Raw genomic sequence first — 22,720 nt, 5'->3', positions numbered from 1 at the left:
TAATCTGGGGATGAGCTGCGCCTTGGGCTACTCCTTATTCTATCAGAGGACTGATCGTCCAGAGCACTGAGTATTTTCTCCACGCATTCTTTTTTATCCGCAGATCCAATGCCATATGGCTCGATTTGCTGTTTTAATAAAGGATTAAAGAAAAACAAAAGGAAAAAACAATGAACTCTCGAAAAAAAAGGATTAAATTGACATACCGATATATCTGACACCCAAATCCCTACGGAATTTTGGTAGTATGAACAACCCAAGAGCTTCCCTTCGCTGATGCATAAGTCACCAAGCGTTGACCATCCCATATCAACACCATCATGGCTAACTATTGGTTCCCATGAATAAACCTAATTATGAGTATCAAATTATGATATCAATGTTTCTGTCACTGAGAATCCTCAATATTGTAAAGCTCATCACAAAGACAAATCAAAACCTTTAAGCTATCATCCAAACCACAAAAAAGGGTTCGCCCATCCGGATGAAATTTGATTGAACGAACTCCAGTAGCCTGTGAAACAAGGAAATACACATGCCGTGGAAAGTATGTGACTAAGAAGTTTTAAGACAATACTACAAAGACAGCTCAAGAAAAACTTATCTCATGATTCTCATCAGATGCTACTTTTTGGAAAAATAATTATATTTACACCTTTTTAAGAATAACTAAATTGTCACTTGGCATTTGTCTAACACGCTCTTCAGAGCAAGACCGAGAATAAGCATATTTCTGATATTGGTATTATGTGATGTTTCCCTCAAGGTGATTACGCTAAAAGGAATTATTGGTAAAAACACTTGTGATAGATTCTCCTGGAAAATCAGTATCTAGTGACACAACAGGCTAGTACCTCTGGTCGGGTAGATCCAATCAATTCAAACGTTTCCAAATCCCAGAACTTTACAGTCCTGTCTGCAGAACCTGAACAATGAATAGAGAGAGTGTGAAATCAGAAGATCTTATAAAACGTGTGACTAAAGAGAGGATAATTAATCTACCTATTGAAAAATTGCCATCAAATTACCCCTAAAACGCCTGAAAAACAAAGAATCACAGACTAACCTGTGGCTAGGAGGAACTCGAGTGGGTGGAAGTCTAGCGAACTGATAGGTCCTTCATGAAACTTAAATTCATGCAAAAGCTTTCCAGCAGTCAAATCCCATACCTATTGGAAATTATATGCAGTACATTGTTCTAAGATCATAAGTTGAAAAACAAAAATGATGCACAAGTTTCATTTGTTGAAAAATGCTGTTCTTACCTTTACAACATTGTCAAGTCCTCCCGACACTACCCAACGACCATCAGGAGTAAATCTGATAGTGTTGATGCCACGAGTATGACCCTTGTACGTCTGTATACATCCCTTCTTTCTGATGTCCCAAATCTTTAGATTGGCGTCACTTGACCCCGATGCCAAAAATTCACCAAAGGGATGAAATTCAACAGCAGAACAATTGGATCTATGTCCAGTAAAAGCTCGAACCACTACACTTCAAGAGAAAGAGTGAAAATGTTAGACCTCATAATTCTTAACTGAACGATAGATATATTCTGATAAACTGCTCAAATAAATGGACCCAAATGGTATATAATCTGTTCCCCATTAGATGAGACTAGCTCTGCATACAAGAAGCAACAAATATTCTAAAGGAAAGCAAAAAAAAAATTCAATCAACTAACTCTTTGCTTCTTCTACATCCCAGAGCTTGATCACACCCGAAGAAGCTCCAGCAAGCACCAAAACTTCTGCGGAGTCAAAAGCTACTGAATCCACTGCACTAGTATGTCCACATAGACTCTGCCAGCAATACAGGAAAAGAATTTAACACCATTCTTGTAAAAAAACATACTGAAGAGAGGAAATGTGAAACAAACCATTAAAGAAGTAGGCTTGCCGATAGCCCAAAGGTTGACTTTATAATCATCACCACCAGTTATAAAGAGCCGCGATGTCTTCTTTCCGATACTTAAACAATTCACATTTGCAGAATGTGCCAAAAACTCCTCTAAGTTCCCAAAATCAAGTTAAGTTATAAAACAATCATCCACAAGACAAAGAACATATCAACAAAAAAATGATAAACACAAAAAAAAACATATTAATTGCAGTGTCTTTTTCTACCAATTTTTCTCTCAGTTTGATTAATAAACAGACAATAATAGAAACATTTTGATCCGAAAATTTAATTATCTGCTTAATAAATCAAGAAAATGCTGATTAAAAAACTGAACCTAATCAATATAGCTAAAGAAACTAATAAACCAAAGTTATGTTCATAAGATAAAAAAAAAACCCTAACGAGTCAGTGGTGAAGAGAAACTGCTGAAAGCTAAGAATCAAACAAAATCGCCAGAAAAATTTGTAAGGATACGGAGTTTATATCCACGCTTGGCCATATTCTACTCGAATCCGTTGAAAAATCCAGAATCGAATCTGCTGAATCGATCGGAAAAAAAAAATTGGGTGAATCGGAGCTGAAGAAAATCCCCAATTGTCACTAAACGACAGAGCTCGAGATTCAAAATTTGAGAAGCATGGAGAATGAGAGGATGCTTCCCGTTGAGATTTGAAAAAAAATCCAAAAAACGTGAGAGAGAATCGGATTCGGGGAAGAAGATAGAATAGAGAAAGAAACAGAGAGACAAAAATCAGATTCAAATAGTGACGACGACGACACGAAAGCAGAAACCAAGAAAAAGAAGAAACAGAGAAGAAGAAGAAGAAGAAATAAAAACTTTTCTGAGAATTTTATTTATTTAATTTGATTTAATAATCCGGTCGGTTGGTTTTTTATTTATTTATTTATTAAAGCATTTTTCTTGGACAGTGAACCTCTCTCTATAGTTTCTTTCTGCGTTGGTCTCGGGACTGACGAAAATACCCTTTTGTCCGGGCATTGAATTGGAGTTGGGGAAATATTACGAAAACAACCTTGCTTCAAATTGACTTGACTTGTCTATTGGTTCAGATTTTATTTTCTCCAACTCCATCATCATCATACATTTTTTGTTTAACTATTTTTATTTGATAGGTGAGTCAAAAATTATTATTATTTGATTGGTGAAGCAACACGTCATCCTCTCTTGGTTTTTTGTTTGTTTCTTGAAGATACTATCAACCTTATAAATAATATTTAAAGTAATTTTTGGAAAATATATATTTTTGAAGTACTTTTTGTAAGACAAATCCATAGATGATAGATGTATGGACAATATAATGTCTTTTAACTTTTTAAGATAATCATGAAGTTTTTGTTGTTGTCTCATGTTAGATTTTACGCAGATATTTCGTTTGATAAGTAAACTATGTCAATGTGTAAGTAATTAGGAGAATCCACGAAAGAGATTAGTTAACACGTCTAAAAAATGACTCAAACGTTTCGACAACTAGTACAGTACTTTGTTTTCCTTACACGTATTTTATCTCCGTAAGACTCTCTCTCTCTCTCTCTCTAGATTATTTTCTTTATTGGTAATGGTTTGGGGATGAGATAATTATGTTTCTTGAAATCACTGTCCAAAGAAATAGCAATGATACAATCCAAATGAACAACACAAACACACTACAAGAAGAAAGAAACATAAAGCAAAAGAAAAAATTACGTGTAGATTCTGATGATAGACAGTGACTAATCCCCAATCCACAGCAAAGAATTGAATATTTAGATCTAAAGCCACGAAGAATAAAAATAAAACAAAGTTAGTGACACTTGTAGAACACACTGAAATTGAGAGGCACATGATGCATGGTAGTTGGCTATTGATCTTAAGAACCTTGGTTTCTGTTACATTTTCAAAGAGACTGAGAAAATGACACAAATTAAAGAAGCCAAAAAAAAACAAAAAAAACGCATACACAACAAACAACAACACAAGTTTCAAAGATTACAAGTTCTAACCTTGGCTTGAAATTTGCAGGTGTTTAAGAAGATTTTGTTAGAACCAAATGGTACAAGAAAATAGTAAACGTTTATGTTGACAAGGATTTTGCAAAGGGTTGATTTACGGTAAGAGTCAATTTTTATTAATAACATTTTCTATCGTTTTGAACGTTGAGAGAGCTTAAACTGAGTCTTGAATGATTTCGTGAGACTGCGCATAGATATTCCTAGACTTATCCGAGACCAAGGAGATACATTTTCAAATCATCGATTTGATGACTTGAGGAATATCGAAGAAAACGAACCGAGTCTTAAATCTAGTTGAACTGTTTAAGATCAAAAAAGACAGAGGAAGCCATTAGGTGATTGATCTTAATGCATTTAGCAAAATCAAAACTTTTTTTCATCTGGATCTTGTTAGTATTTATTATCACCTAATCGAACACACTGCAAGATGAAAGAGAAACCAACAGATTGAAGCTTTGGATTTTACCTAATAGCATAAACTGTACGTTGATTGTGTAAAAAAAATAGTCTGAAAACAATTGGAAAATGAAAACCGTAATACAAGTGAACAACCACAGGTCCACAACACACTCCACAAATATAATCTCCAAATGCAAAGCAAAATCAATTATACAATCCAAATGCACAACACAAACACCACAAGAAAAGAGAAAGTACTAAGAAGAAGAAGAGCGTGGATTCTGATTTCAGAAAGTGAGGAATCCCAATCCTGAGTAATGTGGTTTTCAGACCTTCGGCGGCAAAAGAAGAAAAATAAAATGAAACAATGAGCAAACTAGAAAGAAATAGGGAAAATATTGTCACTCTAGCAGAAGAGACGACGGATTGAAGGCAAGAAACGATTTTTTGTATCTTCGTCCTCCCATTCAAGGTCATTTTCATGTTCTGGATCCTCCGGATCCGTAATTATCTTAAATCGCTCAAGTAGTGGGACACTTGTAGCATTTAAGGGAAGCTTTCTCAGCTTTGGACAGTCTCTTATAGCTATGCCATTCAAAACCGGAAAGGGGAGAGAACTCCAGTAGATACTCTCCAGCTTCGGTAATCTATACAAATTTAAGTGTTTTAACTTCAGAAATGGGGTAATACCTGTAAGATCCATTGCTTTCTCTTTATTTATAATTTCTTCCACCCTTCTTGAATCTGAAATCTGTAGGTAGGCAAGATTTGGAGCAAACAATAGCCAAGTCAGATCCTTAATGCTATGGCACTTACTTATAAACAGTTGCGAGATGTTGGTAAAGCATGGAATTTTTGGATTGCGTAAGTGAGACGAGTCTGTCTCGCTTTCTCTGCATTTTATATCTGTATAAATCTCCACGACATGACTACTGACCACAATGAGCTCATTAAGATTCTCCATACTCGGCAAGGATGATAAATCGAATGGCTTTTCTAGAAACCCGTAAATACACAAATCAGTTATGCAGTTGGCCAACCTTTGATCATCTGATATTAGCTCCAAACCCGAGTTCGTAGATATCCTCATGGTTAGAACTTGTAGATGCTCCAAGAGCTGCAGCTCCTTCACTAAGCTTACATCTCCATGAACTTTAGAACCTCGTAGTTTCAAAACTCTTAGATTCAACAACTTTGATATCCCACTGACACTGCAAAGTTCCCATGTATCAGTCAAATCCAGATGATTTAGCTTTTTCAACTCTTGGAGACCAACCGGCAGTTGCTCTATACTTGTAAGTGACAAGTCAAGATACTGCAAGGAGGCCAGCTTTGATATCTGCTCTGGAAGTTCACTCAAGTTGGGATTATAAGAAAAATCCAAAACAACTAGCTTTTTCATAGACTGAAGGAATTCACCTGAGAGATTCTTCAATCGATTACCCTGGAGGAACAGAGTGGTAAGTTCACAACACTTGGAACTACTGCTGCATGGTATCTCTTTAATCTTATTCTTCATTAATGACATCCTTCTCACAGCTCCCCAATCCTTGACTTTTGGTATTTCAACTAATCCGACGTTTGCTTGCACAACAAAATTCTCTTTTTGTTTCCCAAAATCGGATGCAATCCACAGAGCCATTTCCCGAACCACGTCATGCATCACAACAGATTCTGTGCCACTCTCTGCGAGCAAATTTGCACGGATAAGGGTACGAAGCATAGCATAACCCTTATTATACACTTCTTTTATAACTTGGTATTCCCCTAGGAATCCCTCGCATATCCAGTAGTGTATCAACTTCTCAACCTCTATCAATTCATCTTCTGGAAACAGAGCACAATACAAGAAACAAGACTGGATTTGTTCATCCCCCAAGCTATCATAGCTGAACTTCAGAACTGGAAGAATTTCATTTTCCATGTCATAAAACTCTGCAGCAGATCTAGTTAGAACATTGATTGCATGCTCCCATTCTCGTACTGTAGTTTTAGATGACATTGCCTTACCAATGACTTTAAGCGCTAGTGGCAGACCACGACACTTATCAGCAACCCTTCTTGCTAGCTTGACAATGCCTGGATCTCTACTTAATATATTGTCTCCGACTTTGCTTTTAAACAATTCCCATGCTTCATCTCGTTCCAAACATTTGATTTTCATTGCGTCATGATCCCCCATCCGCCCACATACTTCCTGAGAACGAGTGGTGAATGCTACTTTGCATTTATTTTCTTCTGTCGGAAAGGGAACACCAATGGCATCTAAATCCACATCCTCCCATATATCATCCAGCATCAAAACAAATCTCTTGCTCTTTAAATAGTCGTATATATCAGCGGCCTTATCACTTTCATCTTTTTTCTTCCACTCCTCGTTACAAAGGTGTAGGTTTGTTGCAATGCCTTCTTGAAGCTTTGAAATCGTTGCGCCTTGAGACACCACGAGCCAAATCACTACGTCAAACCTACCAGCTATTTCAGCAAACTTATTGTATATTTTCTTGAAAAGGGTAGTTTTGCCAACACCACCCATACCGTGCAGACCCATGATTCCCACTTGGTCTTCCATAAGGCGTTTCCATGCCTTCTCCAGCATTCTATCTTGACCAATCGTAGGCTGAGTAGGCATCTCCTCTACTACAGCTCTCGGAGTAGGCTCAACAACCTCTTCAAAATTACCCTCCGAGTTGAGTTTCCTAACCTCTTCCAGCAACAAGAATAGGGTTTTCCCATAATTGTAGCTCGAACATACATTTTTTGAACATAAACCACAGAAAAACAACTTTTGAAGCTCAACGGGACTATCACTAAGCACATTATTAAATTGTGTGTCGATGCTCTCAACACGGGTAAGCCATACCTGGACAGCTTTACGCTTTTGTTTATGGCGTGTCTCCTCTCTCGCTACTTTGTTCTGCACCTCATCTTTTATTGCTCTGAGATCTTCCATTTCCCTCTCTAGAGCCCTGAGATTCTCCTTGAGGCTTCGAATATAACCTTTATCACATAACCATCTAATGATACGATCCAACACTGCATCACCAGAGCATTGGCAAGACACAATATTCCCCATGGTTAGAGAAATTTTCAGTGAGCAAACAACGAAGCTAAAAGCTGAAGCTCATCAAATCAAGAAGTGTTTCAGCTGATAAATATTGGAGATAACAGCTTGAGACATTGATTGTTCACATTAATACGAATTGGTTAAAAGATAGAAAAAGACATTGATTTCCACGTGGAGGACATTGATTATTCTTAATATTTTTTGGTCAGCTAGAGCCCACACGAATAAATTAGATTCTGGCAATAATATTGACATCCAATGACTTTTCAAAAATGACAACTAGTATAGACTGAATCTTTCTTTCTGGACCCACAGTAGAGTGATGAAACAATGTATTAACACTTTTTGAACGCATTTGAATTGATCGGTACATCATTATTCTATTATGTGACCCATTTTTGCAGATAGATCAATATCAGTTTTGGAAAAAATGGTGCATACCTCATGTTAAACTTGAGAAAAATAAAATTATAACTCAAAGCAGAAGAGAATGAGAGTGATGATAAATCGAATGGCTTTTGAAGAAAGGCATGGTTTTTTTACTTACCTCAATGAAATTTGAACAAAGGCCAATCACTTGGCATGACTTGAATCGAACATAACAAAAACGTTTAACTCTTGTAATATCAGAGATTTGAACAATTGGCTTTGTCTATCATCAGATGAACAAAATATCCATCTTCTCTGCTGTACTCATCTGTCATCACCAGCAAAAACTAAAAAAATAGCCAAAGAATGTCAATGTCATCACCACCACAACCAACCTCCGAAGATTTAAATCATTGCTAGCTTAGCTATTACAATTTCAAGAAACATATTGAAGTAGACATGAAGTTGAAAGACCTAAATAAAACCCCAAAACTAACGACAGAGTCACTATCAAATACAAACGGCATCGCCAAGGCCCAGTACTTGTTTGGGTATAGACTCTTAAGAACATATCTGGTGCATGCATACCCCCAAATCAACAAGATCGCAGTGGACACAACAATCGAAATGGATCCTACAAAACCATAAACCTCGTAAGGTTTACTAATCTCTGAATCCTGCAATTTTTTTTTATGAGAAATCACAGCAAAATCAATTCCAATCAAAATAGTGAGGCGGATTCTCCAATAAATTACCAATTCAGAGGACGAAAACTGCAAATATTCTGGGAACAGATCCAAGAACTGAGAAAACTCTAGAAGAATCCACAATAAGCTTAATGAAAATTAACCTTATCGCTTTAATTGGCTTAAATTTGCAAAAAATTGAAACTTGCCGACAAATATTAAGCATCGTCATCATAATCACTAATCGAGTCAAAATTTGGAAACTAATAAAGATTAGGGGATGGGTGTAGGGAGGCCCGCACGAGGTGAGTTCTGCAAAAGTAAGCAGCGTCTACACATCGGCCAGCCTATTACCCCCTCCATAAATTCTTGCGCAACTTTTATGTTTTACGTTAGCGCTGCGACCGATTCTCTCTCTAATTTGGGAAATTTCGTGGTTTGTTTGTCTGATGAAGAAGAAGAAGATGCGATTTGGCTGAAATCGAGTTCCGGTTTACTTAAGGCTGGTTTGGTTATTTATTAATTTTCCAAACCGGTTTAAACATAAATAATTAAGTGTGGTTTTGTTTTAAAAGAGCAAACCAGCCTTACGTAACCAGATATTAGAGCTAACCAACCATAATCCGGGGATCATCTATAGGTTTATGTTGTAGATTGGGTTAAGTCTGGTTCACTCAATTTAAACCGTAAGATAACCGGTTTGATTGCAAAGTAAGCGATCGACGTTTGTATTCATTCATTTTGTATGTTCGAAAAGCTTCAATTGGAGTTTGAACTTTGAACTGTTTCGTGCTGGTTCGTAGACCCGTAGAGTCACAGTGATTCCCAGACGATATCTCCAGGACAAGGCTCAAGGCAAGCATAATGAAGAAATTGATGACTCAAGGGATAGTGAGTGAAGATAACGAATCTTTCTTTCTGATTTCTTGTTTTGTTTCCTTTGTCCTTCATACATATATGCCTGATTTCCCCAAATAAATATAATAATCCAATTTGTATCATAACGTAAATGGATCATATCGGTCTAATAACAGTGTATACATGAAAGAAGCTCAGCAAGACAAGAGAAAAAGACTAGTGTCTTATGGTCTAATAACAGTGTATACATGAAAGACTAGTGTCTCTACTTACATATATACTCACTCCGGAGAGGTTGGTAATGCATGGATGGACTTGTCCATCTCGCATTCTCTGCAACTTCATATTTGTATCAATCTCTGAGACATGACTGCTTTCCCACCCAGAGCTCACTAAGATTCTTCATACTCACCAAGTTTATCTAACTGCAGTCAAGTTCATGCACTTTGCCAACCTTTCATCGCCTATTATTAGCTCCCAAGCCAACTTCATTGACCCCGTTATCGTTATGGTTAGAACTTGTAGATGCTCCAGGAGTTGCAACTCCTTCACTAAGCTTACATCGATATGAGCTTTGGAATTTCGTAGTTTCAAAATCTTTAAACTAGACAACTTCCATATCCCATTAATACTACCAAGTCTCTCTGTAGAAGCTAAATTCAGGTGAACTAGCTTTTTTAACTCCAGGAACCCAACAGGCAGTTTCTCTATACTTGTAAATGACAAGTCAAGATACTGCAATGACACCATCTCTGATATCTGCTCTGGAAGTTCACTCAAGTTTTCATTACCTGATAGATCCAAAACAAGTAGCTTTTGCATAGACCGTATGAATTCACCTGATAGATTCTTCAACTGATTCTCTTGAAGGAACAGAGTTGTAAGTTCACAACACTCTGAACTGCAAGTTATCTCTTCAATATTATTATTCATTAATGACATCCTTCTCACAGCTCCCCAATCCTTGACTTTTGGTATTTCAACTAATCCAACTCTTGCTTGCACAATAAAAGACTCTTTCTGTTTCCCAAAGTATGATGCAATCCATAGAGCCATTTCACGAACCACATCATGCATCACAACCCTTCTTGAACCAATCTCTGTTAATAAATTTGCACGTATAAGAGTGCCAAGTATCGCATAACCCTTATTCTGTTATTCACCGCAATTTTTATAACTTGGTCTTTTCTAATGAACCCCTCACATATCCAATAGTTTATTACCTCTTCTTTTTGTATGTTAAAATCTTCTGGAAACAGAGCACAATACAGGAAACACGACTTGATATTTTCATCCACCAAGCTATCGTAGCTGTATTTAAGAATTGGAAGAATTTTATTTTCCATGTCAGAAAACTCTGCAGCAGATCTAGTCAAAACATCAATTGCATCCTCCCATTCTTGTACCATAGTTTTAGACGCCATTGTCTCACCAATGACATTGAGCGCTAGTGGCAGACCACGACATTTTTCAGCAACCTTTCTTGCAAGCTCAACAAAAATAGGATCTCTTCTTAAATTGGTTTCTCCGACCTTGTTCTTAAACAGTTCCCATGCTTCCTCTGGTTCCAAACAGTCGACTTGCATCGCTTCATGATCTCCCATCCGTCCACATACATCCAAAGAACGGGTGGTGAATGCTACTTTGCATCCATTTTCTCTAGTCGGAAACGGTACTCCGATGGCTTCTAAATCCACTTTCTCCCATATATCGTCTAGCATCAAAACAAACCTCTTCCCCTTCAACACTCTGTGTATAGAAGTGGCCTTATCACTTTCATCTTTCTTATTCCACACCACGTCCCAAAGGTGTAGCTTTTTAGCAATATCTTCTTGAAGCTTTGAATTCTTTCCACCTTGAGACACCACGACCCATATCACAACGTCAAACCTACCAGTTATTTCAGCGAACTTATTGTGGATTTTTTTGAAGAGTGTTGTTTTGCCCACACCACCCATGCCATGCAAACCCATGAAGCCTAGTCCATCTTCCATAAGACGGTTCCATGCCTTTTCAAGCATTATTTCATGACCAATTGTAGGCTGAGTAGGCATCTCCTCAACTTCAGATCTCAGAGTCGGCTCAGCAACCACTTCAAAATTACCCTCTGATTTGAGTTTCTTAAACCTCTTCCAACAACAAGAATACCCTTCTCCCATAATTGTAGCTCGAACATACATTTTTTGAACATAAACCACAGAGACACAACTTCTGAAGCTGAACGGAACTAGTACTAAGAAGTTTATTGCAATTTATATCAATCTTTTCGAAACGAGTAAGCCATACCTGAACAGTTTCAAGCCTTTGTCGATGTCGTGTCACCTCCTCTCTAGCTACCCTGTTCTTCACCACATGTTGAATAGCTTTGAGATCTTCCATTTCCCTCTCTAGAGCCCTGAGATTCTCCTTGAGGGTTCGAATATAACCTTCACCACATAAGAATGTAGAGATACGGTTAAGCATTTGACCATCAACAGAAAGTTGGAAAGACACACAATTCCCCATGGTGGTGATCACAAGAGAGATAAAAATATTTAGTAAGCAAGAAAGAGGGTGAAGAAGTGTTTGTTTTAAGTGAAACTATTGGAGATAACATTTTGCTCCAAATACGGGTGGTTATGACAACTCGCTTCCATTTTAGCGTACAGTAGTAAAAAATGGAACCATTAAAAGTCTTTTGGGAAGACCAAAACTAAAATATTATTATACTGACTGTGGGAGCCTGACCTGGGAGGGACTGCAATAATGAGAAGAGATGTTGAGTTCACACCATGGACTGCAATAATGACAAGAGATGTTGAGTTCACACCTTGGACTGCAAAATTAATAACTATGCTGGGTTTGAGGATATACATATATATCATGATACTAATTAAGAACAAATCTGGGTTGGAGTTCTTAAAATGCAGATTTGTGGGTTAAATATCTCATCTTTAAAACATACTCAATAAAGGGCAGAGACAATTTAATTAGGCAGTTACATAAAAGCTATAAATAATGATGAAAAGTCAGAAAAAAAAGTGGTATGAATGTCAAAAGAACAGAATGTCCTACTGTGTCAAATGAAATAGATGCATCAATGAAAACGATAAAGAGAGAAATTTCAATTCAAGTGTAAAGGGTATGAGAACACACTAATGCTCATTGTCAATTGAAGAAATATAAGTAAGAGAAGAAAAAATGTATTATATCTAGAAATGAAGAAGATCTTACAAACTCTGGAGGGGCTGCTGATTATTTAGAAGCAAGAAAAGGAAGAGTCTTGTAGAAATCTGCATATTGCTAAAATATTCAGAACCATATTAAGCAGAAAAGACAAACAAATCAGTCAGAGTTAGGTAAATAACACATAAATCACGCAGTTTTGGAATCATCAAAACCATATTGAGAGTCACACACGAGTGATGAATTGTATGACAATGATCTATGTAACCATTTTTGCATCTCTTTCTGAAGAAGACTCTATCGAGAAACTTGGATTTAGACATTTTTCTTTTGGTGATTTTACACATGGATTCATGTTTCTTTTTTTAGCACGTTTGCTGGGTTTTTAGGATATTATGTTGTTCAATTGGTTTGAGTTCTCTCTCTAATTTGGGAAATTTCATGGCTTATTTGATGAAGAAGATGATGGGATTTGGATGAAGTTGAATTCTCTAAGCCGGTTTAGTCTGTTAATAAAATCTGGTTTTGCTTAACTTGGAACGTAGACCAAACCAAATCCAAAGGGATTTATTTATGATGGAGGCTGGTTCACATCATATTAACCCGTAAAAGAACCGGTTCGACTATTTTGACTCCAGCGAAGCTCAAGAAAAATGAATCGAAAATCATAAATCTAACAGTAAAATTCACACATACTGTGAAGATCCCTTTTTACAATCCAGAAAGATGAGAGAATGTAAAGAAAAAGCAATACAATCCAAATGAAAAGAGAACGCAAATAATAGGAGATGGAAGAAAAAAAAGAAACGAAGTTAGAGACAAATGTGAAATTGAGAGGCACAACATATTCCATAATGTGATCCAATTTTGCAGAAGGGTCATATCTCATAATAAGGATCCGTATGGATTGTAGGTACGAAACGATCTTCAGTAGCTTCGTCCTCCCATTCAAAATAATAATCTGTATCATTTACCTTTATTCCAAATTCCTCAAGTCGTGGGACACTTGTGGCATTTAAGGGAAGCTTCCTCAGCTTCGGACAGCCTATTGCACCTATGTGCTTCAAACAGGGAAAGGGGAGAGGACTCCGGTAGATACTCTCGAGCTTCGGCAAATTTTCCAAAAATAAGTGTTCTAGTTTCAGAAATGGTGCAACATCTGTAAGATCGGTTGCTTTCTCTTTGTTTATTATTTCTTCCACTTCATCTGAATGTTCAATTGCTAGGTATGAAAGATTTGGAGCAAACAGTAGCCAAGTCAGATCCTTCATGCTATAGCAGCTAGTTATATACACGATGGAGAGGTTGGTAAAGCAAGTCCTTTCTTTGCACTTCATATCTGAAACATGACTACTTTCCACCCAGAGAAAACGTAGATTGTACATACTCACTAGCAATGATATACTGAATGGCTTCTTGAAATCCAAAATTTCCAGATGAGTGATGCAGTTCGCCAACCTTTGATCATCTGATATAAGCTCCAAAGCCGTTTCCGTAGATATTGTTATGGCTAAAACTTGTAGATGCTCCAAGAGCTTCAGCTCCTTCACTAAGCTTACATCTCCATGAACTTTAGAACCTAGTAGTTTCAAAATTCTTAAACTCGACAACTTTGATATCCCACTGATACTGCAAAGATTATAAGTTTCCTTTTCCAACTCTTGGAGACCAACCGGCAGTTGCTCTATACTTGTCTCCGACAAATCAAGATACCGCAAGGAGACCAGCTCTGATATCTGCTCTGGAAGTTCACTCAAGAAGTAATTATTCGACAAATCCAAAACAACTAGCTTTTTCATAGACTGAAGGAATTCGCCTGAGAGATTCTTCAAATTATTATACTGGAGTAACAGAGTTGTAAGTTGACAACACTTGGGACTGCATGTTATCTCTTTAATCTTATTCTTCATTAATGACATCCTTCTCACAGCTCCCCAATCCTTGACTTTTGGTATTTCAACTAATCCGACGTTTGCTTGCACAACAAAATTCTCTTTTTGTTTCCCAAAATCGGATGCAATCCACAGAGCCATTTCCCGAACCACGTCATGCATCCGAACAAAATCTGTGCCACTCTCTGTCAGCAAATTTGCACGGATAAGGGTACGAAGCATAGCATAACCCTTATTATACACTTCTTTTATAACTTGGTATTCCCCCAGGAATCCCTCGCATATCCAGTAGTGTATCAACGTCTCTACCCCTACGCTGTCATCTTCTGGAAACAGAGCACAATACAAGAAACAAGACTGAATTTGTTCATCCCCCAAGCTATCATAGCTGAACTTCAGAATTGAAAGAATTTCATTTTCCATTTCAGAAGAAAACTCTGCAGCGGATCTTGTCAAAACATCGATTGCATGCTCCCATTCTCGTACTGTAGTTTTAGATGACATTGCCTTACCAATGACCTTAAGCGCTAGTGGCAGACCACGACACTTATCAGCAACCCTTCGTGCTAGCTTGACAATGCCTGGATCTCTACTTAATGTATTGTCTCCGACTTTGCTTTTAAACAATTCCCATGCTTCATCTCGTTCCAAACATTTGATTTCCATTGCGTCATGATCCCCCATCCGCCCACATACTTCCTGAGAACGAGTGGTGAATGCTACTTTGCATTTATTCTCTTCTGTCGGAAAGGGAACACCAATGNATCTAAAACCACATCCTCCCATATATCATCCAGCATCAAAACAAATCTCTTCCTCTTTAAATAGTCGTATATATCAGCGGCCTTATCACTTTCATCTTTTTTCTTCCACTCGTCGTTACAAAGGTGTAGGTTTGTTGCAATGCCTTCTTGAAGCTTTGAAATCGTTGCGCCTTGAGACACCACGAGCCAAATCACTACGTCAAACCTACCAGCTATTTCAGCAAACTTATTGTATATTTTCTTGAAAAGGGTAGTTTTGCCAACACCACCCATACCGTGCAGACCCATGATTCCGACTTGGTCTTCCATAAGGCGTTTCCATGCCTTCTCCAGCATTCTATCTTGACCAATCGTAGGCTGAGTAGGCATCTCCTCTACTACAGCTCTCGGAGTAGGCTCAACAACCTCTTCAAAATTACCCTCCGAGTTGAGTTTCCTAACCTCTTCCAGCAACAAGAATACGGTTTTCCCATAATTGTAGCTCGCACATACATTTTTTGAACATAAACCACAGAAAAACAACTTTTGAAGCTGAACGGGACTAGCACTAAGCACATTATTAAATTCTGTGTCGATGCTCTCAACACGGGTAAGCCATACCTGGACAGCTTTACGCTTTTGTTTATGGCGTGTCTCCTCTCTCGCTACTTTGTTCTGCACCTCATCTTTTATTGCTCTGAGATCTTCCATTTCCCTCTCTAGAGCCCTGAGATTCTCCTTGAGGGTTCGAATATAACCTTTATCACATAACGATCTAATGATACGATCCAACACTGCATCACCAGAACATTGGCAAGACACAATATTCCCCATGGTGAGAGAAATTTTCAGTGAGCAAACAACGAAGCTAAAAGCTGAAGCTCATCAAGAAGTGTTTCAGCTGAAAAATATTGGAGATAACAGCTTGCTCCATTAATACGAATTGGTTGAAAGAGTTAACGTTTCCACGTGGAGGACATTGATTATTCTTAATATTTTTTGGTCAGCTAGAGCCCACACGAATAAATTAGATTCTGGCAATAATATTGACATCCAATGACTTTTCAAAAACGACAACTGTATGTCATTTTAGTATAGACTAGAGAGTAAAAAAAATTAATTGTCTCCAAGCTTGTTTTTGAACAATTCCCATGCTTCCCCTGGTTTCAAACATTTGATTTCCATTGCTTCATGATCCCCCATCCGCCCACATACTTCTCTAGAACGAGTGGTGAATGCTACTTTGCATCCATTTTCTCTGGTTGGATCAGGAACTCCGATGGCATCTAAATCCACTTTTTCCCATATGTCATCTAGCATCAAAACAAATCTCTTCCTTTTTAAAACTTTGTGTATATCAGCAGCCTTATCACTTGTATTTTTGTTCTTCCACTCGTCGCTACAAAGATGTAGCTTTTGAGCAATATCTTCTTGAAGCTTTGTAATCTTTGCGCCTTGAGACACCACGATGCAGATCACAACGTCAAACGTACCAGCTATTTCAGTGAACTTATTGTGTATTTTCTTGAAAAGGGTAGTTTTGCCTACACCACACATACCGTGCAAACCCATAATTCCGACTCCATCTTCCCTAAGGCGGTTCCATGCCTTCTCGAGCATTTCTTCCTGACCAATTGTAGGCTGAGTAGGCATCTCCTCAACTTCAGATCTCAGAGTCGGCTCAGCAACCACTTCAAAATTACCCTCTGATTTTAGTTTCTTAACCTCTTCCAACAACAAGAATACCCTTTTCCCATTACTGTAGCTCGAACATACATTTTTTGAACATAAACCACAGAGACACAACTTCTTAATCTGAACGGGACTAGTACTAAGCAGACTTTCAGACCGTATATCAATGCTATTGACACGGTTGAGCCAAACCTGGACTTCTTCACGCCTTTGTTGATGCCGGGTCTCCTCTATCGCTACCTTATTCTTTACCACATCTTGACTAGCTCTGAGATCTTCCATTCCCCTCTCCAGAGCCTTGAGATTCTTCTTGAGGTTTCGAATATAACCTTTACCACCTAAGCATCTAATGATACGATCCACCGTTTGATCACCAGAAACTTCGATGCACACAAAATTCCCCATGTTGAGAGAAAGAGGTAATATTTCAACCAAGCAACAACGAAACTAAAGCTGATGAAAAGCTGAAGAAGTGTTTTAGGAGAAAATCATTTCACAAATAACGAAGGAGGAGAGAATATTTCAGACCACTTTGCGTTGTAATTTCTGATTGTTCCAAAGGACGTTTTAGTTTAGATGCAACTATCTTTATAAAAATACAAAGGTCAATGGTTTGGATTATTGTAAGAGTGAATCATTTTAGATATATGCAACTATGTTTTAAAATATAAATACAAATTTCAATGATTAACCGCCTAGTTTGGATTGTTATGTATGTTTTAAAAATATAAATACAAAGGTCAATGACTTATCGCCCAGTTGGGATGATCATAATCATTTTCATTAGATGCAACTATGTTTAAAGAAAAACAAAGCTCAATGTTTAAACACTTCCTTTGGATTATTATAGTCACTTGTTATTTTAATAATTTCAAATTTCCACAATAAATTAATATACTATCTTAAGAAGGTGAACTAACTTTAATCGGATTTTATTAATAACTAATTTTCAGAGTAATGGATGTTGGAGAAGTGTTACCTGATAGGTATAGAGCTGAGTATAAATCAAAGACATATGATGATTCATCTTGGTGTAAGATCTCGAAGCGGGGTATATAGTCTCGTCGGGTACATACTCAAAGAACAAGGTTAAAATAAACCTCGTCTTTCTCAGTGGTAGAGAAGAAAGCATGCTTGAGCTCAACGACATTAAGGTGTTCGAGCATTCGCATGATCTGAAGTTCTCTTTTTTTGTGTATCTCTTGTCCTGTAACACTTTCTTGATTGCTACTTTTTCTTCTGTCTCTAAGTACTTAGCCTAACATTAAAACACGTAATGAACATATCAATCAGATCACATTTTAAAATGTCTTGATGAGTTAAGTCTGTTTAATTTTTATTTTACCTGAAAGACAACACCAAAGGATCCAGTCCCAATTACATGTTCAGCTCTGTCGGAGATAAAAGAAGAAACAAGAAAAAAAAAGCTTACGTTATTATTATATCAAACAAATCTCTTGTTGGTATGGAAAAAGGTTTTGTTTCACACGATTTTTAGATTCTAAACACTATTTTGCTTACCAATGATCGATTTCAAATTCCCAAACTTCTAACATCATAGCAACCCTAATTTTCCTAACATCTCAATTTCAATTTGTTCAACCCTAATTTCTTCACATCAATTAACCCTAATACATGAATCTCTACAATTGAAATCAGAGAAATTCTTACCAAGAAAAACAGAGAAATTCTCTACAATTTAAGCATTATTGAACCAAACAGAGAGATTCTCCAGTCCAGTCCTTTCGCCGTTCATAGTACTGTGAGAGACGAGAGATAGACGAAAGAGAAAGTTACGGGGAACCAAACACAAAACAATTATTTTTTCCCCTCAGCCAATCACAGCTTGACAGACCCTCGATCCTATAAAAAAAAAACTAAAATAAGCTTTGATAACAAAACTTAAGCTCATTTGATAAAAATTAATCTGTTTTAATCTATACAACAACTTTTTTAAGAACGGTGGTCTAATGGTTTGAAAGAGTTCAATACACCACCCCACATGTGTTAGTGTTAGTAATTTAAAAAAAAAAAAAATTTAGCAACCTTATAAAAATCCACTTAACACATGCCAAATTTTCAGTCATAATGCATAAGAATAAAAACCAAGCTGAAGAAGAAACAAAACCAGAACCGGAATAAAAGTCGCAAGTGTTCAATTAATTTAAACCGAGAAATAACTGGTTCAATTACAAATCATTCAAATAGAGTTGTTGAAATTTGCAGGTGTTTAAGATTTTTGTACAAGAAAATAGTAAACGTTTCTGTTGTCAAGGATTTTGCAAAGGGTTGATTTACGGTAAGATTCTATTTATATTAATAACCTTTTCTATCGTTTTGAACGTTGAGAGAGCTTAAACTGGGTCTTGAATGGTTTCGTGAGACTGCTCATAGAGATTCCTAGAGACTTATCCGAACCGAGACCAAGGAGATACATTTTCAAATCATCGATTTGATGACTTGAGGAATATCGAAGAAAACGAACCGAGTCTTAAATCTAGTTGAACTGTTTAAGATAAAAAAAAAGACAGAGGAAGCCTTTAGGGGATTGACATTAGAGAGAATCTGAGTACAAGATCTTCATGCATTTAGCAATATCAAAACTTTTTCATCTGTTAGTATTATTATCACTCAATCGAACACACTGCAAGATGAAAGAGAAACCAACAGATTGAAGCTTGGATTTTACCTAATAGCATAAATTGTAAGTTGATTGTGTAAAAAAATATAGTCTGAAAACAATTGGAAAATGAAAACCGTAATCCAAGTGAACAACCCACAGGTCCACAACACACTCCACAAATATAATCTAAAATGCAAAGCAAAAAATCAATTATACAATCCAAATGCAAAACACACACACCACAAGAAAAGAGAAAGTACTAATAGGAAGAAGAAGAAGAAGAAGAAGAGCGTGGATTCTGATTTCAGAAAGTGAGGAATCCCAATCCTGAGTAATGTGGTTTTCAGACCTTCGGCGGCAAGAGAAGAAAAATAAAATGAAACAATGAGCAAACGATGAAAGAAATAGGGAAAATATTGTCACTCTAGCAGAAGAGAATGACGAGTAATGATTACCCGACGGATTGAAGGCAAGAAACGATTTTTTGTATCTTCGTCCTCCCATTCAATGTCATTTCCATGTTCTGGATCCTCCGGATCCGTAATTATTTTAAATCGCTCAAGTCGTGGGGCACTTGTAGCATTTAAGGGAAGCTTTCTCAGCTTTGGACAGTCTCTTATAGCTATGCCATTCAAAACCGGAAAGGGGAGAGAACTCCAGTAGATACTCTCCAGCTTCGGTAATATAAACAACTCTAAGCGTTCTAGCTTCAGAAATGGGGTAATAGTAATACCTGTAAGATCCGTTGCTTTCTCTTTATTTATAATTTCTTCCACTCCTCTTGAATATGAAATCGCTAGATAGGCAAGATTTGGAGCAAACAATAGCCAAGTCAAATCCTTAATGCTATGGCAGTTACTTATAATCAGTTCCGAGATGTTGGTAAAGCATGGAATTTTCGGATTGCTTAAGTGAGACGAGTCTGTCTCGCTTTCTCTGCATTTTATATCTGTATAAATCTCCACGACATGACTACTGTGCTCCAATAGCTGCAGCTCCTTCACTAAGCTTACATCTCCATGAACTTTAGAACCTCGTAGTTTCAAAACTCTTAGATTCAACAACTTTGATATCCCACTGACACTGCAAAGTTCCCATGTATTAGTCAAATCCAGATGATTTAGCTTTTTCAACTCTTGGAGACAAACCGGCAGTTGCTCTATACTTGTAAGTGACAAGTCAAGATACTGCAAGGAGGCCAGCTTTGATATCTGCTCTGGAAGTTTAATAATGTTTCCATTGCCTGAAAGATCCAAAACAACAAGCTTTTCCATAGACTGAATAAATTCACCTGAGAGATTCTTCAGATGTATATTACGCTGGAGGAACAGAGTTGTAAGTTCAGAACACTTGGACCTGAATGGTATCTCTTTAATATCATTCTTCATTAATGACATCCTTTTCACAGCTCCCCAATCCTTGACTTCTGGTACTTCACGTAACCCGACTCCTGCTCGCACAACAAAATTCTCTTTCTGTTTCCCAAAATCGGATGCAATCCATAGAGCCATTTCACGAACCACGTCATGCATCCCAACAAATCTTGTACCAACCTCCGTCAACAAGTTTGCACGGATAAGGGTACCGAGCATCGTATAACCCTTATTCCTTGTTATTTTTATACCATGATAGTCTCCGATGAATCCTTCGCATATCCAGTAGTCTATCAACTTTTCTTTATTTATCTCATAATCTTCTGGAAACAGAGCACAATATAGGAAACATGACTTGATATTTTCATCCACCAAGCTATCGTAGCTGTACTTGAGAATTGGAAGAATTTTATTTTCCATGTCATCAAACTCTGCAGCGGATGTAGTCAAAACATGAAGTGCATACTCCCATTCTTGTACCATAGTTTGAGATGCCATTGTCTCGCCAATGATACTGAGCGCCAGTGGCAGACCACGGCATTCTTCAGCTATTTTTTCAGCTAGCTCGACAATTCTGGGATCTCCTCTTAATGTGTAGTCTCCAAGCTTGTTTTTGAACAATTCCCATGCTTCCCCTGGTTTCAAACATTTGATTTCCATTGGTTCATGATCCCCCATCCGCCCACATACTTCTTTGGAACGTGTGGTGAATACTACTTTGCATTTATTTTCTCTGGTTGGAAATGGAACTCCGAGGGCTTGTAAATCCACTTTCTCCCATATGTCATCTAGCATTAAAACATATCTCTTTCCCTTTAAAACTCTGTGTATATCAGCGGCCTTATCACTTTCATTTTTGTTCTTCCACTCGTCGCTACAAAGGTGTAGTTTATCTGCAATATCTTCTTGAAGCTTTGAAATCTTTGCGCCTTGAGACACCACAATCCAGATCACAACGTCAAACGTACCAGCTATTTCAGTGAACTTATTGTGTATTTTCTTGAAAAGGGTAGTTTTGCCTACACCACCCATACCGTGCAGACCCATGATTCCGACTCCATCTTCCATAAGGCGGTTCCATGCCTTCTCGAGCATTTCTTCCTGACCAACCGTAGGCTGAGTAGGCCTCTCCTCAACTTCAGATCTTGGAGGCGGCTGAGCAACCTCGTCAAATTTACCCTCAGATCTGAGGTTCTTAACATCTTCCAGTAACAAGAATACCCGTTTCCCATATTTGTAGCTTGAACACACAGATTTTGAACAAAAACCGCAGAGACACAACTTTTGAAGCTCAACGGGGCTAATACTAAGCACATCTTTACACTCTATATCAATGCTACTGACACGGTCAAGCCATACCTGGACATCTTCACGCCTTTGTTGATGTCGTGTCTCTTCCTCTCTCATTACCTTATTCTGCACCACAACTTTACTTGCTCTGAGATCTTCCATTTCCTTCTGCAGAGATTCGAGGTTTTTATTGAGGTTTCGAATATAACCTTCGCCACATAAGAATGTAGAGATAGTGTTAAGCATTTGACCATCAACAGAAAGTTGGAAAGACACACAATTGCCCATGGTGATCAGAAGAAAGACAAATATTTTTAGTAAGCAAGAAAGAGGGCTAAGGCTGAAAGGTGAAGAAGTGTTTTTTAAGTGAAAATAAACTTGGAGATAACATTTTGCTCCAAATACGGGTGGCTATGAGATTTTCATTACTCAGAATGACAACTGGCTTCCATTTTAGCATACAGTAAAAAGTGGAACCCATTATTTTGAGTTCACATACTGTGTCAAAAAGAAATAGTTGTACTAATTTAAAAAAAGCAAAGAGAGAAATTTTAATGCTTTCAATACAAGCGTAAAGGATATGAATACACTAAAATCTGATTTTTCAAATGAATATGAGTAAGAAACGAAAAAATCTATTATATATCT

General features: G+C 37.4%; 4 protein-coding genes and 1 pseudogene across 7 annotated transcripts in view; all 5 read right to left on the bottom strand.

The window, feature by feature from the left end:
* Positions 1 to 2,732, bottom strand: part of LOC104714452 (katanin p80 WD40 repeat-containing subunit B1 homolog) — a gene marked incomplete in the record, with an annotated part of 10,966 nt that extends 8,234 nt beyond the window's left edge. The window contains 9 exon segments of the mRNA XM_019229661.1: positions 49 to 128; positions 207 to 350; positions 440 to 514; positions 855 to 925; positions 1,067 to 1,169; positions 1,266 to 1,492; positions 1,688 to 1,805; positions 1,883 to 2,013; positions 2,380 to 2,732. Coding sequence (XP_019085206.1) covers positions 49 to 128; positions 207 to 350; positions 440 to 514; positions 855 to 925; positions 1,067 to 1,169; positions 1,266 to 1,492; positions 1,688 to 1,805; positions 1,883 to 2,013; positions 2,380 to 2,404 — 974 coding nt within the window.
* LOC104714447 (probable disease resistance protein At1g61180) lies at positions 4,344 to 8,866 on the bottom strand. 3 transcript variants are annotated; one of them, XM_019229755.1, is made up of 4 exons: positions 8,506 to 8,866; positions 7,929 to 8,384; positions 5,005 to 7,350; positions 4,344 to 4,646 (listed from the first exon to the last, which is right to left on the bottom strand). In XM_019229755.1, the coding sequence occupies exons 3-4, from the start codon at positions 7,265 to 7,267 to the stop codon at positions 4,519 to 4,521; spliced, it is 2,391 nt and encodes a 796-aa protein (XP_019085300.1). In that variant the 5' UTR covers positions 7,268 to 7,350; positions 7,929 to 8,384; positions 8,506 to 8,866; the 3' UTR covers positions 4,344 to 4,518. The 3 variants fall into 3 exon arrangements, with proteins under 3 accessions (XP_019085300.1, XP_019085299.1, XP_019085298.1); XM_019229754.1 differs by having other exon boundaries at positions 7,929 to 8,866; XM_019229753.1 differs by lacking the exons at positions 7,929 to 8,384; positions 8,506 to 8,866 and having other exon boundaries at positions 5,005 to 7,922.
* On the bottom strand, positions 9,407 to 11,856 carry LOC104714448 (annotated as a pseudogene).
* Positions 13,109 to 18,670, bottom strand: LOC104714450 (probable disease resistance protein At1g61310). The gene is made up of 4 exons (XM_019229660.1): positions 18,458 to 18,670; positions 18,132 to 18,177; positions 16,377 to 18,044; positions 13,109 to 15,114 (listed from the first exon to the last, which is right to left on the bottom strand). Exons 3-4 carry the CDS (start codon positions 17,189 to 17,191, stop codon positions 13,338 to 13,340), a joined length of 2,592 nt encoding a protein of 863 aa, XP_019085205.1. The 5' UTR covers positions 17,192 to 18,044; positions 18,132 to 18,177; positions 18,458 to 18,670; the 3' UTR covers positions 13,109 to 13,337.
* LOC104714451 (probable disease resistance protein At1g61180) lies at positions 19,441 to 22,472 on the bottom strand. 2 transcript variants are annotated; one of them, XM_010431815.2, is made up of 2 exons: positions 19,865 to 22,471; positions 19,441 to 19,758 (listed from the first exon to the last, which is right to left on the bottom strand). In XM_010431815.2, exons 1-2 carry the CDS (start codon positions 22,358 to 22,360, stop codon positions 19,753 to 19,755), a joined length of 2,502 nt encoding a protein of 833 aa, XP_010430117.1. In that variant the 5' UTR covers positions 22,361 to 22,471; the 3' UTR covers positions 19,441 to 19,752. The 2 variants fall into 2 exon arrangements, with proteins under 2 accessions (XP_010430117.1, XP_019085204.1); XM_019229659.1 differs by having other exon boundaries at positions 19,480 to 19,767; positions 19,865 to 22,472.

Source organism: Camelina sativa, chromosome 9 (genome assembly GCF_000633955.1).
Source record: "Camelina sativa cultivar DH55 chromosome 9, Cs, whole genome shotgun sequence".
In the NCBI taxonomy this organism is placed as follows: Eukaryota; Viridiplantae; Streptophyta; class Magnoliopsida; order Brassicales; family Brassicaceae; genus Camelina; species Camelina sativa.
The sequence above is the reverse complement of the archived record's forward strand: the minus strand, read 5'-3'. Positions and strand labels throughout refer to the sequence as shown.

Coding starts and splice junctions, on each gene's coding strand:
- LOC104714447 (XM_019229753.1), bottom strand. CDS start 7,390: ATGGGGAATATTGTGTCTTGCCAATGCTCTGGTGATGCAGTGTTGGAT. Junction 4,647..5,004: donor GAAAGCAATGGATCTTACAG/GTATTACCCCAT, acceptor TTGCCGCCGAAG/GTCTGAAAACCACATTACTC.
- LOC104714450 (XM_019229660.1), bottom strand. CDS start 17,191: ATGGGGAATTTTGTGTGCATCGAAGTTTCTGGTGATCAAACGGTGGAT.
- LOC104714451 (XM_019229659.1), bottom strand. CDS start 22,360: ATGGGCAATTGTGTGTCTTTCCAACTTTCTGTTGATGGTCAAATGCTT.